The sequence below is a fragment of the Salvelinus fontinalis genome, chromosome 33, assembly GCF_029448725.1.
Source record: "Salvelinus fontinalis isolate EN_2023a chromosome 33, ASM2944872v1, whole genome shotgun sequence".
NCBI lineage: Eukaryota > Metazoa > Chordata > Actinopteri > Salmoniformes > Salmonidae > Salvelinus > Salvelinus fontinalis.
Window position 1 is genome coordinate 38905875 of NC_074697.1, and position 12129 is coordinate 38918003.

The following is a 12129-nucleotide window of genomic DNA, read 5'->3' on the forward strand; positions in this document are numbered from 1 at the left end:
AGTACAAAAGTTGACCTATTCTGTGCGAGAAATAAATATTCCAAACATAGTCTGGGACAGTTGTGGGATGCGATAGATCCCAAGTTAATACATACAACCACTAGCATAATTTTTTTTTTTTTACACAATTTGGCTGACGCAACAGATCAGAACATTTAGCTTAAAATGTTGGTAAACTATTATATTAACACATAAGTGCAGCAATGCGCACACGGCAGTGGGCTATAAGCACAGATGTTCCATTAGCAGGAAAACACCATTATCAAAAGTGACCGCAAATGTGACTATGCATGTAATGCTTTTATTATAAAGGTGCATTCTTAAAGCTCACGCGCTGCTTATGTATGCCAGTTAGGCTCTACACCCCTTGTAAAACAGATTAATGTGCTTAACTTATTACAACTATTTGGCTTAAGTTATGATACAAACCTATGGGCTAGGCTACATGAGGTTTGTGACTATGATTTGAAAAAGTCGAGGGGAAAAAAGGCATTGTCTCTTGCCTTACGCTGGTCATAATTCACAAGTGATAATGTATCATTTACAAGTGATAGGCTAATATTGTCCCCCATCAGGCTATTCTTGATTTAATATTGTTTTTACATATACTAAATAATACATGTGTGAAATTTGTCATGCACTTATCCTGAAACAGGGGCATGGAAAAAATACATGTCATCTATGCACTTAAATAGCGAATGGAGGACCGCTTTTCCCATGTATTTTCTTTTGTTGTAATTTTTACCCCAGCCAGGTAGGCTATAGTATTAGGAAAGTTGAGGAATAAATATAGTAGGCCTAGCCTTTAGAAAGCTGATGGGATCCTCCTCTTTTTAATAGAGGCCATACCTCTGTTTTCTTGCGCAATTGCATGGCCTATGAAAATTTTGCACAACATGAGCTCATGGGCTGTCATGAAGTGTTTGATTAGATTTTTGATCACATTTGCATTGATGCCAGAGTGATTAGAGGAACAATAGGGTGCTGGGTATCAGGCAGTTAGCAAGTTTGGTAGGCTACTTATGACCATCGGCAGCATCAGAGCTTGGAGAAGCCTTGACTAAACGGACACATTGAAATTTGACTGCCTTCATGTGTGTCAGTAATACGGTCACCGCAACAGCCCTAGACCCAAGTTAATAGTTGATATAATGTTTCAAGCTCGTTGCAGGCAGGCCATGCATAGCCAATGTGATTCATAGGATATTTATTTTCAACAGGATATTTTCGACCTGCAGGCTGCAATGTTTTTATTTGTTGGCTTTATGTAGGCTATTTTTACATAGGTGGCAATTGCAATAGAAGTTACTTTTTTAGGTTTGTATCATTTTCATTTAGATAGAATTTTGATTAACCACATTACAATGATTTTGATATACGAAGACGTTATTATAAATTAAATTAAACTCTTCCACACATGTGCATATGAAAACCATAACTGGCACACAGATAAATTGGCATTCCACATGAAACAGGTTGTTGCCTCCTCGTGTAGCCTATTAATGACCAATTCAGGATAATAATGGCAGAATATGCGAAGCCAGCAGGAGCGGGAGGAGGATGGTTGCATCAAGTTAAGGTTTCTTTCTTCTGGTTATCTTGATCTCTGGCTCCCTTTTTGAGTCATTTGTGTCTCATTTCATCAAACAGTGTGCTTAAAGCATCAGACAAGCTCAATGCATATGTACTGAACAAAAATATCAATGCAACATGTTTCATTTCATATAAGCAAATCAGTCATTAGGCCCTAATCGATGGATTTCACATGACTGGGCAGGAGCGCAGCCATGGGTGGGCCTGGGAGTTCATAGGCCCAGCCAATCAGAATGAGTTTTTCCCCACAAAAGGGCTTTATTACAGACAGAAATACTCCTCAGTTTCATCAGCTGTCTGGGAGGCTGGTCTCAGACGATCTCACAGGTGAAGAAGCCTGATGTGGAGGTCCTGGGCTGGCGGGATTACACGTGGTCTGTGGTTGTGAGGTCGGTTGGACGTACTGCCAAATTCTCTAAAACGATGTTGGAGGCGGCTTATGGTAGATAAATTAACATTCAATTATCTGGCAACAGCTCTGGGGGACATTCCTGCAGTCAGCATGCCAATTGCGCGCTCCCTCAACTTGAGACATCTTTGGCATTGTGTTGTGTGACAACTGCACATTTTAAAGTGGCCTGTTATTGTCCCCAGCACCTGTGTAATGGTGATGCTGTTGAATCAACTTCTTGATATGCCACACCTATCAAGTGGATGGATTATCTTGGCAAAGGAGAAATGTTCACTAACAGAGATGTAAACAAATTTGTGCAGAACATTTGAGAGAAATAAGCTTTTTGTGCGTATGGAAAAATTCATGAATCTTTTATTTTAGCTCATGGAACATGGGACCAACACTTTACATGTTGCGTTTATACTTTAGTTCAGTGTAGTTGATTTTATAAAAAAACACATAGGGTGTGTCTATATATGGAAAAATATACGATTAACAAACTTTCGGTCTACCAATATGTTTTTTATTAGTTGGGGACAATCCTAATATAGGGAATATGGTGTGATTTTTAGAACACGCATGTCATTTACTGTACATTGACTGGGGGGTAAAATCCTGATCACCCTCATTATTTCCCCTCAACGCAATATCAGTGTGGTGCGTCCATGCCGGTCTGCTGTCAGTTAGTATCGCCATCTGAGTGACAAACATTCTAATAGGTGACAGTCACACAGCAATGTGGTCCTGCTAAACCTGAGTCCGACTCAACAACAAACACACTGTTGTTATGGTATCCTAATGGTGCTACTGTGTATAGACAACATCTTTACACTCTTTTGGAGGGCTGACTGTGGACTGAAACAAATGTTTCCATCCAGTTAAAGGATTGATGTAGGACTGTTCATTTGACATACGTAAAACGTTTACATGAAATAACCACATTTCAACAAAAGAGTTGCCTCTGGGTTGCAGCAGTACAGTGGAAAAGCCAAACCGTTTACTGCCCAGGCATTCAGTGAGCAGATGGACGGGGGAGCAGTAGGGGCTAATGCTGACAAGTAACCTTTTCCTGAAAGTACACTTAGTTGGGTCTCTCTTGGTGGTACTGATGGTACAAAATATACTAGGACTCTGGGAGAGTGACCTTGATGACCAGTCAGTACTGCTTCCTTCCTGTTGTGACAACACACTAAGGGCCCAAAGAAAGGGAAGTGAGAAGAAGCAATTTACTTTATAGCTGGCTATTCATTTTGACACACACACATGCACACTAGTGATGCATGGGGTTGACTCATAACCCACAGTCACCGTGGTTATATCTGCGGGCGGGTGTGTTTAGGGTCATGAAATATTGTGTGGTTGAATAAAGAGAAAACAAATACCTTAAAAAATCCATATGTATCATTCTATAGGCTATATCAAATGTTTATTTCATTATTTTAGGCTATCTGGCATTAGTGCATGAGCCTAACTTTAGGGCCTGACTGTACGCACGCCATAGGCCTATGGCATGTCAAGGGAACTGTAACCTATGTTTCAGATGGGTTCAATAGTAACTGAAATCTGGACACTGACTGTAGGTCTATAACATCTCACAGCCTTAATATGAACTCCTGCAGAATTAATCATTACTTACAGTAAAATGATACACCAATTGTAGGCAACATTTTGACTGGGGAACAAGATTTAGATCTTTGAGCATCTTGAGAGAATGTGAATGTGCATTTAGCCCCTCTACAGACGGTATATATCTTTAAATAAAGTTGTATATAATGTGTTTAAAATCGGTTGTCTGTATTCTGTCTCTAAATGTTGTCTTTCACTAGCAGAACCATATTACCAAGTACAATTCTGAGTATGTGTAAATGTACTTGGCAAATAAAGGTGATTCTGATCAGCGTCATAAAAGCTAATTTAGTATTTCAACCACACAAATATGCATCCAAGCCGAACTGAAAACTTATCAGAAACATGTTGGGTTGTTTTCACAGCTTTCTATTTCCTTACAACCGGTCAAACTGATGTACAGAACATCTTTCCCGTTTAAAATAATAATTATTATTTCAATTTCTCCCCGGTCTTTAAACGTCTTTGCTCCATGAAAGGAGCAGCGATGACAAAGAGAACTTTACCGATGTCAACTAGATTCAAACATTCATTCTATCGACTTATTACATTATTCTGGTGAGCAAGAGTTTATTTAGTCTTCTAGGCCAACATTTAATGACAGAAGAGAAGCTTAATGTATCTAATTATAGATTATAACAATTACAAGCAGAAATATGTATAAATCAGGCAAAACAAATCCTGCATCCCCTGTCAAATCGTTTTTGCCGTCTCTGACTGATTTGCTTTATTAGGTTAGGGTCAGGTGTGGGCCTCAAGTTTTCACGTTATCACATATAGTCGGGCGGTTGCGGATGGGTTAGCAATCGCGAGCGGGTGCAAGAGAACGACAAGCTGACCTGCGTACCACTAACACACACACACATACACACACAGGCCTACACTCATACAGTGCAAGACATTGCAGATACATTTTATTTAATGATAAAATACCTTCTGCAATGTCAGCAACTAGCGACTTCTTTGGAACTCTCCCAAGGCCCTGGAGAAGACCATGTCTATCTCACTTTGATCTGGTCGCTCTCTCAGGCCTCTGACTCCATCTGTTCCCCTTTCCCCCTCTGCCCTCAGGGTCACCTGAGTGAAGGATATGGGAAGTTGTGCAGCATCTACCTCAAACTGCTTATCACCAAGATGGAGTTCCACGTCAAAGTGAGTAGTGCCCCAGCCTGTATGAACGACAGGCAGACCAGTCTCCCTTGTCTGTCTGTCTGTCTTTCTCTCTCTCTCGGTCTCTCGCATATACACTTCTCTAAGGATATTCCTCACACAGAAACACTTTTCTAAAACTAATCAGTAGTTAATAGATAGCTAAGCTCAGTGAAATACTGCAGGCAGCAGACTTGGTGTTGCTCTTGGGGTTTTAGTCATTGTTCCTGGAGATGGAGATGCCTACTGAAGTGAGAAAAAAAACGAGGTTAAATCTCAATTGTATTTCTTTGAATCCTCGTCTCCTTCTCAAAGCACATTGGAGCAGAAGATCTTTTATTTATTTAACCAGGTAAGTTGACTGAGAACACGTTCTCATTTGCAGCAACGACCTGGGGATGAGTTACAGGGGAGAGGAGGGGGATGAATGAGCCAATTGTAAACTGGGGATTATTAGGTGACCATGATGGTTTGAGGGCCAGATTGGGAATTTAGCCAGGACACCGGGGTTAACACCCCTACTCTTACGATAAGTGCCATGGGATCTTTAATGACCTCAGAGAGTCAGGACACCCGTTTAACGTCCCATCCGAAAGACGGCACCCTACACAGGGCAGTGTCCCCAATCACTGCCCTGGGGCATTGGGATATTATTATTTATTTTTTTTAGACCAGAGGAAAGAGTGCCTCCTACTGGCCCTCCAACACCACTTCCAGCAGCATCTGGTCTCCCATCCAGGGACTGACCAGGACCAACCCTGCTTAGCTTCAGAAGCAAGCCAGCAGTGGTATGCAGGGTGGTATGCTGCTGGCAAGGTTCTGAGGTTCTCCCCTCAAATCTTCTCCTCCGATACGTTTTGAGAAGGACGCAAGGAGAAATGAGACGTGGGAGCAGGAAAATACAATTGAGATTCAGCCCGTTCTGATATGACTCGTTCTTCTCTCTCCTCCCAGAATCCCCGTTTTCCCGGCAACCTTCAGATGTCAAACAGGCAGCTTGACGAGGCGGGAGAGAACGACGTCAACAACTTGTGAGTGTCGCTTGCCTTTGTTGTTTTCACCAAACCACAGAGGGCTGGATCTATAATGATACATATTCTAATATATCCCCAATGTTCCCTTTTAATTATGATTACAAGTGTTGAAAATGCAGAATGTATTGGTTATTGCCTTCTATTAGATACTCTATAGCATATGACTCTTGTTATATGTAGACAAACCAACTCTGGTTCATTGCTACATAGGTCTTACAGCCTCTGTATGTTTGATGTGTAGGCTACTCCTCTTTGTACATGCTGTGAACACTCCAATCCAACCCCTCTGTGTGTTTGTGTGTGTCCTCTCACTACAGCTTCCAGTTGACAGTAGAGATGTTCGACTACCTGGAGTGTGAGCTCAACCTATTCCTTGGTGGTAAGCTATTCCTGTCTCTCTCTCTCTTTCTCTCTCTCTCTCCATCTCTCCTCTGCAACCACGCTTATCTAAAGATGTTGTGACATAACATGGCCCTCAGTGTTCACACACAACCATCTGGTTCTAGCTTTTATATGTCAGGGTCATGTTCATCCGCGCAGTCAACGGAAAAAGTTTTGCAACAGAAAACAAACATGAGTGTTTCTTATTTGACAAGTCCAGGTAGTCCCTTTCTGTTCTTGTCCATTCTCTTCCATTTGGTGTCTAATGAACATAACCCTGGTTTTGGCTTCATAGGTTACGTCCCAATATCCACACTAGCATACCACTTAGAATGTGTGCCCAATAAATTGCTTAATTGAAAGTAGTAAACTAGTATGAACATTAAAACAGAGTACTCTCCTGTCTCTCGGCCACTATAAACTCTTCACAAAGTAAAACACACATCTTCCATCTATCTCAACAATGGTGCCCTTCTTCCTCCATTTCCTCCAACACTCAGTAGGACAAATTTCTACCCTGTCTCCTCCTCCTCCTCTCATCCATCATACACACACACACACTTTGCCTCCCATCAGGAGAGATGTTTTGCGGGCTAAAGCATCACGTCACCCAGGAGCTGAGAGGCGTGTGTGTCTGGGTTTGGCTGCACAGGAAACCACACCTCTGTGTGGAGGGAACGACTGGGTCTGTAGGGACTGGCATCAGAACGGGAGGGAGGGAGTGCAAAGGCGATGGAGGGACTGAAAGAGAGCTGTAATGAGAGAGGAAGAAAGCGATACTGTTGGAGTACATATTCATTGGTTGATTCAGTCTAGAACAGCGGTTCCTAACCACCTGCGTGCACAAACAGTGTGTGCCTTTTTTTGTGTGTGTGACAGTCACTAGTGTGTGTATGTGTGTGAGAGAGTAATAGAGCGAGATGATTACAGATATGTTTGTGTGTCCTCCCTTGCAGTGTTCAGCTCCCTGGACATGTCACGGTCTGTGTCGGTGACAGCGGCGGGCCAGTGTCGCCTGGCTCCCCTGATCCAGGTCATCCTGGACAGCAGCCACCTGTACGACTACACCGTCAAGCTGCTCTTCAAGCTGCACTCCTGTGAGTCCAACACACACGCCCCCCGCTGGACAAATAGCAGAGTGACAGCCTGAATACCTCATACTTGACTACTAATCTAGGGCCAACAGTTTTTCCTGTGACCGTCCCAGAAAACCTGTGGCTATTCCAAGGGCACATCATTCACATACTTTTCCTGGTCATATCATGGGGTTAGGAAATGGCTAAAACCTTAGTACACACGCACTGTAGTACACACACATTTTCAGTAGTTTCACACACACACACACACACACACACACACATTCCAAAACTCTGATCTGTTTGCTTGTCTGTTCCAGGCCTTCCTGCTGACACACTCCAGGGCCACCGAGACCGCTTCCAGGAGCAGTTCAAGAAGTGAGTTCACGCACAAGTCATGGATAGCGTCCCAAATAGCACCCTATTCCCTATATGGTGCACTAGTTTTGACCAGGGCGCATAGTGCTCTATCGCCTGCAGTGCTGAAGGTGTGATGATGAAGGCGGAGTGTTTCATCAGTGTGTGTGTTGTCTCTGCTAGGCTGAAGAGTCTGTTCTACCGCTCCAGTAACCTGCAGTACTTCAAGAGGCTCATTCAGATCCCACAGTTACCCGAGGTAAGAGTCCTCCTGAACTAGCCTGTAGATTAGACAGGATCTCTGCTGTGTATTATCAAGTAAATACTGTATCATTCACATACGCTCACACCCATGCACATGCACGTCGTCTCCCATTTTCTCTGTTGCCCTTGCTTCCTCTTGAGGAATTTGGGCCCAGGTTGCTGTTCAGCTACTTGGGTTAAGTGCTATATAAATACAATTTGATTAATTGTGTGTGTGTCTCTCTCCCTCTCTCTCTCTCTGCTGTCAGAACCCACCTAACTTCCTGCGGGCGTCGGCGTTGTCGGAGCACATCAGTCCGGTGGTAGTCATCCCGGCTGAGTCGTCCTCCCCCGAGACGGAACACATGGTGGACCTGGTGGATACCGACGTCCCCGTCCAGCCGGTAGCGCATCGGAACATGTCCCATTACTTCTTTCTTATAGGGCGCCGTTTGTAACATGCCATATTGTGTGTGAAAGATGAATTATGTGCGCTCGGTGACTCAAACTTATCCCATTCCTGTGGCATGTAATATATATATATATATTTTTTTTTTTTACAGAATATGGCATGTTACAAACGGTGCCACTTCTGTGCTCAGTCTTAGTTGTACAATATCTGTGTCTGTCAACTTAACCTAATGAAACCTAAAGCCTATAGAACGACTGGCTGGCTGGCTGACTGTCTGTCTTGCTGTGTTGGTTCCGACTAGGTTGCTGAGGTAGAGCCCAGGTTCGACGACCTCTTTGGCACGTCCGCCGCCACGGACCCCTTCAATTTCAACAATCAGAACGGGATGCGCAAGGATGACAAGTAAGAAAGACAACAGAACCAAACTGGCTGCACTCTGGATGACCGAATTTGACATTTGTAGGATATCCTTTGTCTGTATAGATTGGTCTGAACTGTGTGACAAACTGAAAGCCCTGCAGCTGAGGTATGGCCTGGGCACACCCGTACCAAAACGTTTTGCAACAGAAAATATGCTTTTATCATTGGCCACGTCCAGTTAGTCCTTTTTCTGTTTTGGCCCGTTTTCTACCGTTTCTTTGCCTAATGAACACGACCTTGTCCTGTCCTGTTTCCATTAGGGACCGCCTGATCGAGCAGCTGACACGGGAGATCCAGGCCCTCAGGGAGGAACTGGAGTCTTTCAGATTGGAGGTGAGGAGGGGGGAGGAGGTTTAATGAGGCACTTGAGCCACTACAGAGCCAGTTCTCCATAATAACCTGAACTTCTGAGGCAGTGTGTTTACACACTGTTGAACCATAACATTCTGTCCCTCCTCTCACTTTCCATCTCTCGCTCTGCCTCTTTCTCTCAGAGTGGGCGTCTGTGCCAGGCGCTGCGCGGGCGGGTCAATGAGCTGGAGGCGGAGCTAGCAGAGCAGAGCCACCTGAGGATGCAGGCATTGGGAGAGAGCGAGTTCCTGAGGGCGGAGCTTGACGACCTGCGCCGGGTCAAAGAGGACACGGAGAAAGAGCAGCGAAGCCTCACCGAGATCGAGAGTGAGTCCAGAAACAACCCGGGCACATCTGCACAACTCCACCTTCTAGCAGTTACCCACTACCATCCGACACTCCAGTACCAATCTATACCACTTGACATGTGTTTTGTTAGTTTACGTGTGTTCAGCCCTCTGACTGTTGTGACAGTAACAGCGCTGTCTGTCCGTGTGTCTCAGGGAAAGCGGTGGCCAACGAGCAGCGCTACGTCAAGCTGAAGGAGAAGTACACAGAGCTGGTGCAGAGTCACGCTGACCTGCTGAGGAAGGTAGGCCCATCCAGACCCCTTACGATCGAAGAACCTCAACCCTCAGACTTATGGTGCAGGCTGACTCCTACCCCTCTCAGCCAGTGCCCTTTTGCTCCCTCTCCCTTGTCCCGAACCCTTGGCCCGAACCCTTGTTTGCAGATCTGAAGGGTCTGGTTAAGTATGAACAGTGTAGTGGTGGAGATTTCACCATATTGCTTCCAACTTAGCAATCTGCAAACATCAGAGGTGTTTGGGCCAGGGAGAGGGGCCAGGAGTAGGGTGTGAACAGGGACCCCCTATCCATTCTGTACTACAACATTTCTATGGAGAATACACTTCTAGCAGCAATGCTCACACGTTTCCTCCAGATTTCTTGTTTGTAATTCTAAAAGCTCTTCCCTCCCCTAAAACGTCTTGTGTTTTTCTGTTTGTGGCTTTAGAATGCGGAGGTGACTCGTCAGATGACGGTGGCGCGGGCGGCTCAGGACGAGGTGGACAGCGTGAGGAGAGAGATGCAGGAGAAGGTCAAGGCTGCCCAGGAGGCCGCGGAGAGACGGGTGAGGGCAAGGCACACACTGTCCTGAAATACTGTATCGCCCTCTTTGTTTTCTCTCCCTCTCAACCGTTTCTCTCTCTCTCTCTCTTTCCCCCTCTCTCGCTCTCTTTTCCCCCTCTCTCACTCGCTTTCATGGACACAGATGACTTCAAATGTAATATACTTAACTTCTTTATACTACACTACATTTAAACCTTCTCTCTCTATCTCGTTGTGTAACTGAGATGCCTTGCTGTACATGTAGGGATGGAGACCCAGCAGATGACATCTCTCTTCCCCCACATCGCTCTCTGTTCCCTCTCCCCCTCCTTTCTCCATCTCTCCCGCCTCTGTCCCCCTTCAGGAGCAGGAACAGGTGGAGCAGCTGCAGGAGCTGCAGAGGGAGCTGATCTCCAGCAGGGCGGAGCTAGACACCCTGAAAAGCACCATGGCCTCGTCCCAACAGGTGGCCAACTCTCTAGCCAAAAACACTCACCCAACAGTACAGTCCACTCTACTCCACTTGACCTCACCCTGACACCTTCACATCGTCTTTACTCTGTCTTCTATCTTTACATTCCCCAACTCCATGTTACTCTTCTGCCCATCTGTGTGTGTGTGTGGAGAGGGGGTTGTGTGGAGCGTGATCCCGACAGTGTGTAGGCCTACCACTCTTCACTCCTGTCAACCCTATTTCTGAATAAACACACTCACTTCTCTCTCGCCCTACCCCCTTCTTTTCTCATTCTCCCTCACACAACCACTCCCTCCTGTCCTCACACACATACTCTGTCACACATTTCACTTACAAACTCTTTCTTCCCCTTTCTCATTCACATTCCTGTTCGCATGCTCAGGAGGGTGCCCACAAACAGGCGAGGGAGAGTAGAAGAATGGCAGTTGTCATATCCATATCTCATAGCACTTAGGGCGTAGTCACCATTAAAAAGGTGGTATTAGGAGTGTATAGTGTGTGTGCCTTGGTGTTAATTTCAGCAGGTAAACACAGGGATAGGTACGATCCTAAAATACTGTATCATACTGTTTCTTCTCTTCCCCCCCACTCAAATCAAAGTTAATTTGTCACGTGCGCCGAATACAACAGGTGTAGACCTTATAGTGAAATGCTTACTTACAGGCCCTAACCAACAGTGCAATTTTTAAGTAAAAAATAGGCATTGGGTGAACAAAGTAAAGAAATAAAAACAACGGTAAAAGACTATATACAGTAGCGAGGCAATAACAGTAGCGAGGCTATATACAGGCACCGGTTAGTCAGGCTGATTGAGGTAGTATGTACATGTAGGTATGGTTAAAGTGACTATGCATATATGATAAACAGAGAGCAGCAATAGCGTAAAAGAGGGGGCGGGTGGTGGGTGGGACACAATGCAGATAGTCCGGGTAGCCAATGTGCGGGGGCACCGGTTAGTCGGGCTAATTGAGGTAGTATGTACATGAATGTATAGTTAAAGTGACTATGCATACATGATAAACAGAGAGTAGCAGCAGCGTAAAAGGGGCTGGGGGGTGGGACAAAATGCAAATAGTCCCGGTAGCCATTTGATTACCTATTCAGGAGTCTTATGACTTGGGGGTAGAAGCTGTTAAGGAGCCTTTTGGTCCAAGACTTGGCGGTCCGGTACCGCTTGCCATGAGGTAGCAGAGAGAACAGTCTATGACTGGGGTGGCTGGGATCTTTGACAATTGACAATTCACTCACTTTCCTTCTCTCTGTCTCTCAATCTCAGTCGAGTGAGGAGCTCAGTTCGCAGCTCTCGACTGTGGAATCGGAGAAGGTGGCGCTAGCGGGATCCTTGTTGAAGAAAGAGGAGGAGCTTGCAGGCCTTGGGGAGGAGCTAGAGCGTGTTCAGAGCAGCCTGGCCAGTGAGAGGGAAAGTGGAGTGAAGACTGCCGAGGCCCTACAGAACCAGCTCAATGAGAAGGTGTGTTTCAGGGGAGGTAGCTGTTTGTGTGCGTCTGC

At 45.2% G+C, this 12129-nt stretch overlaps 1 protein-coding gene across 2 annotated transcripts in view; it reads left to right on the plus strand.

The window, feature by feature from the left end:
- The window catches only part of LOC129832197 (huntingtin-interacting protein 1-like), a 45124-nt gene that overhangs the window by 18698 nt on the left and 14297 nt on the right, over positions 1 to 12129 (plus strand). For both annotated transcript variants that reach the window (XM_055896076.1, XM_055896077.1), the window contains exons 5-18: positions 4685 to 4765; positions 5717 to 5793; positions 6114 to 6175; positions 7134 to 7274; positions 7574 to 7631; positions 7794 to 7869; positions 8123 to 8257; positions 8567 to 8667; positions 8946 to 9018; positions 9180 to 9363; positions 9540 to 9628; positions 10051 to 10167; positions 10510 to 10611; positions 11897 to 12091. In XM_055896076.1, coding sequence (XP_055752051.1) covers positions 4685 to 4765; positions 5717 to 5793; positions 6114 to 6175; positions 7134 to 7274; positions 7574 to 7631; positions 7794 to 7869; positions 8123 to 8257; positions 8567 to 8667; positions 8946 to 9018; positions 9180 to 9363; positions 9540 to 9628; positions 10051 to 10167; positions 10510 to 10611; positions 11897 to 12091 — 1491 coding nt within the window. The remainder of the gene's footprint in view (positions 1 to 4684; positions 4766 to 5716; positions 5794 to 6113; positions 6176 to 7133; positions 7275 to 7573; positions 7632 to 7793; positions 7870 to 8122; positions 8258 to 8566; positions 8668 to 8945; positions 9019 to 9179; positions 9364 to 9539; positions 9629 to 10050; positions 10168 to 10509; positions 10612 to 11896; positions 12092 to 12129) is intronic.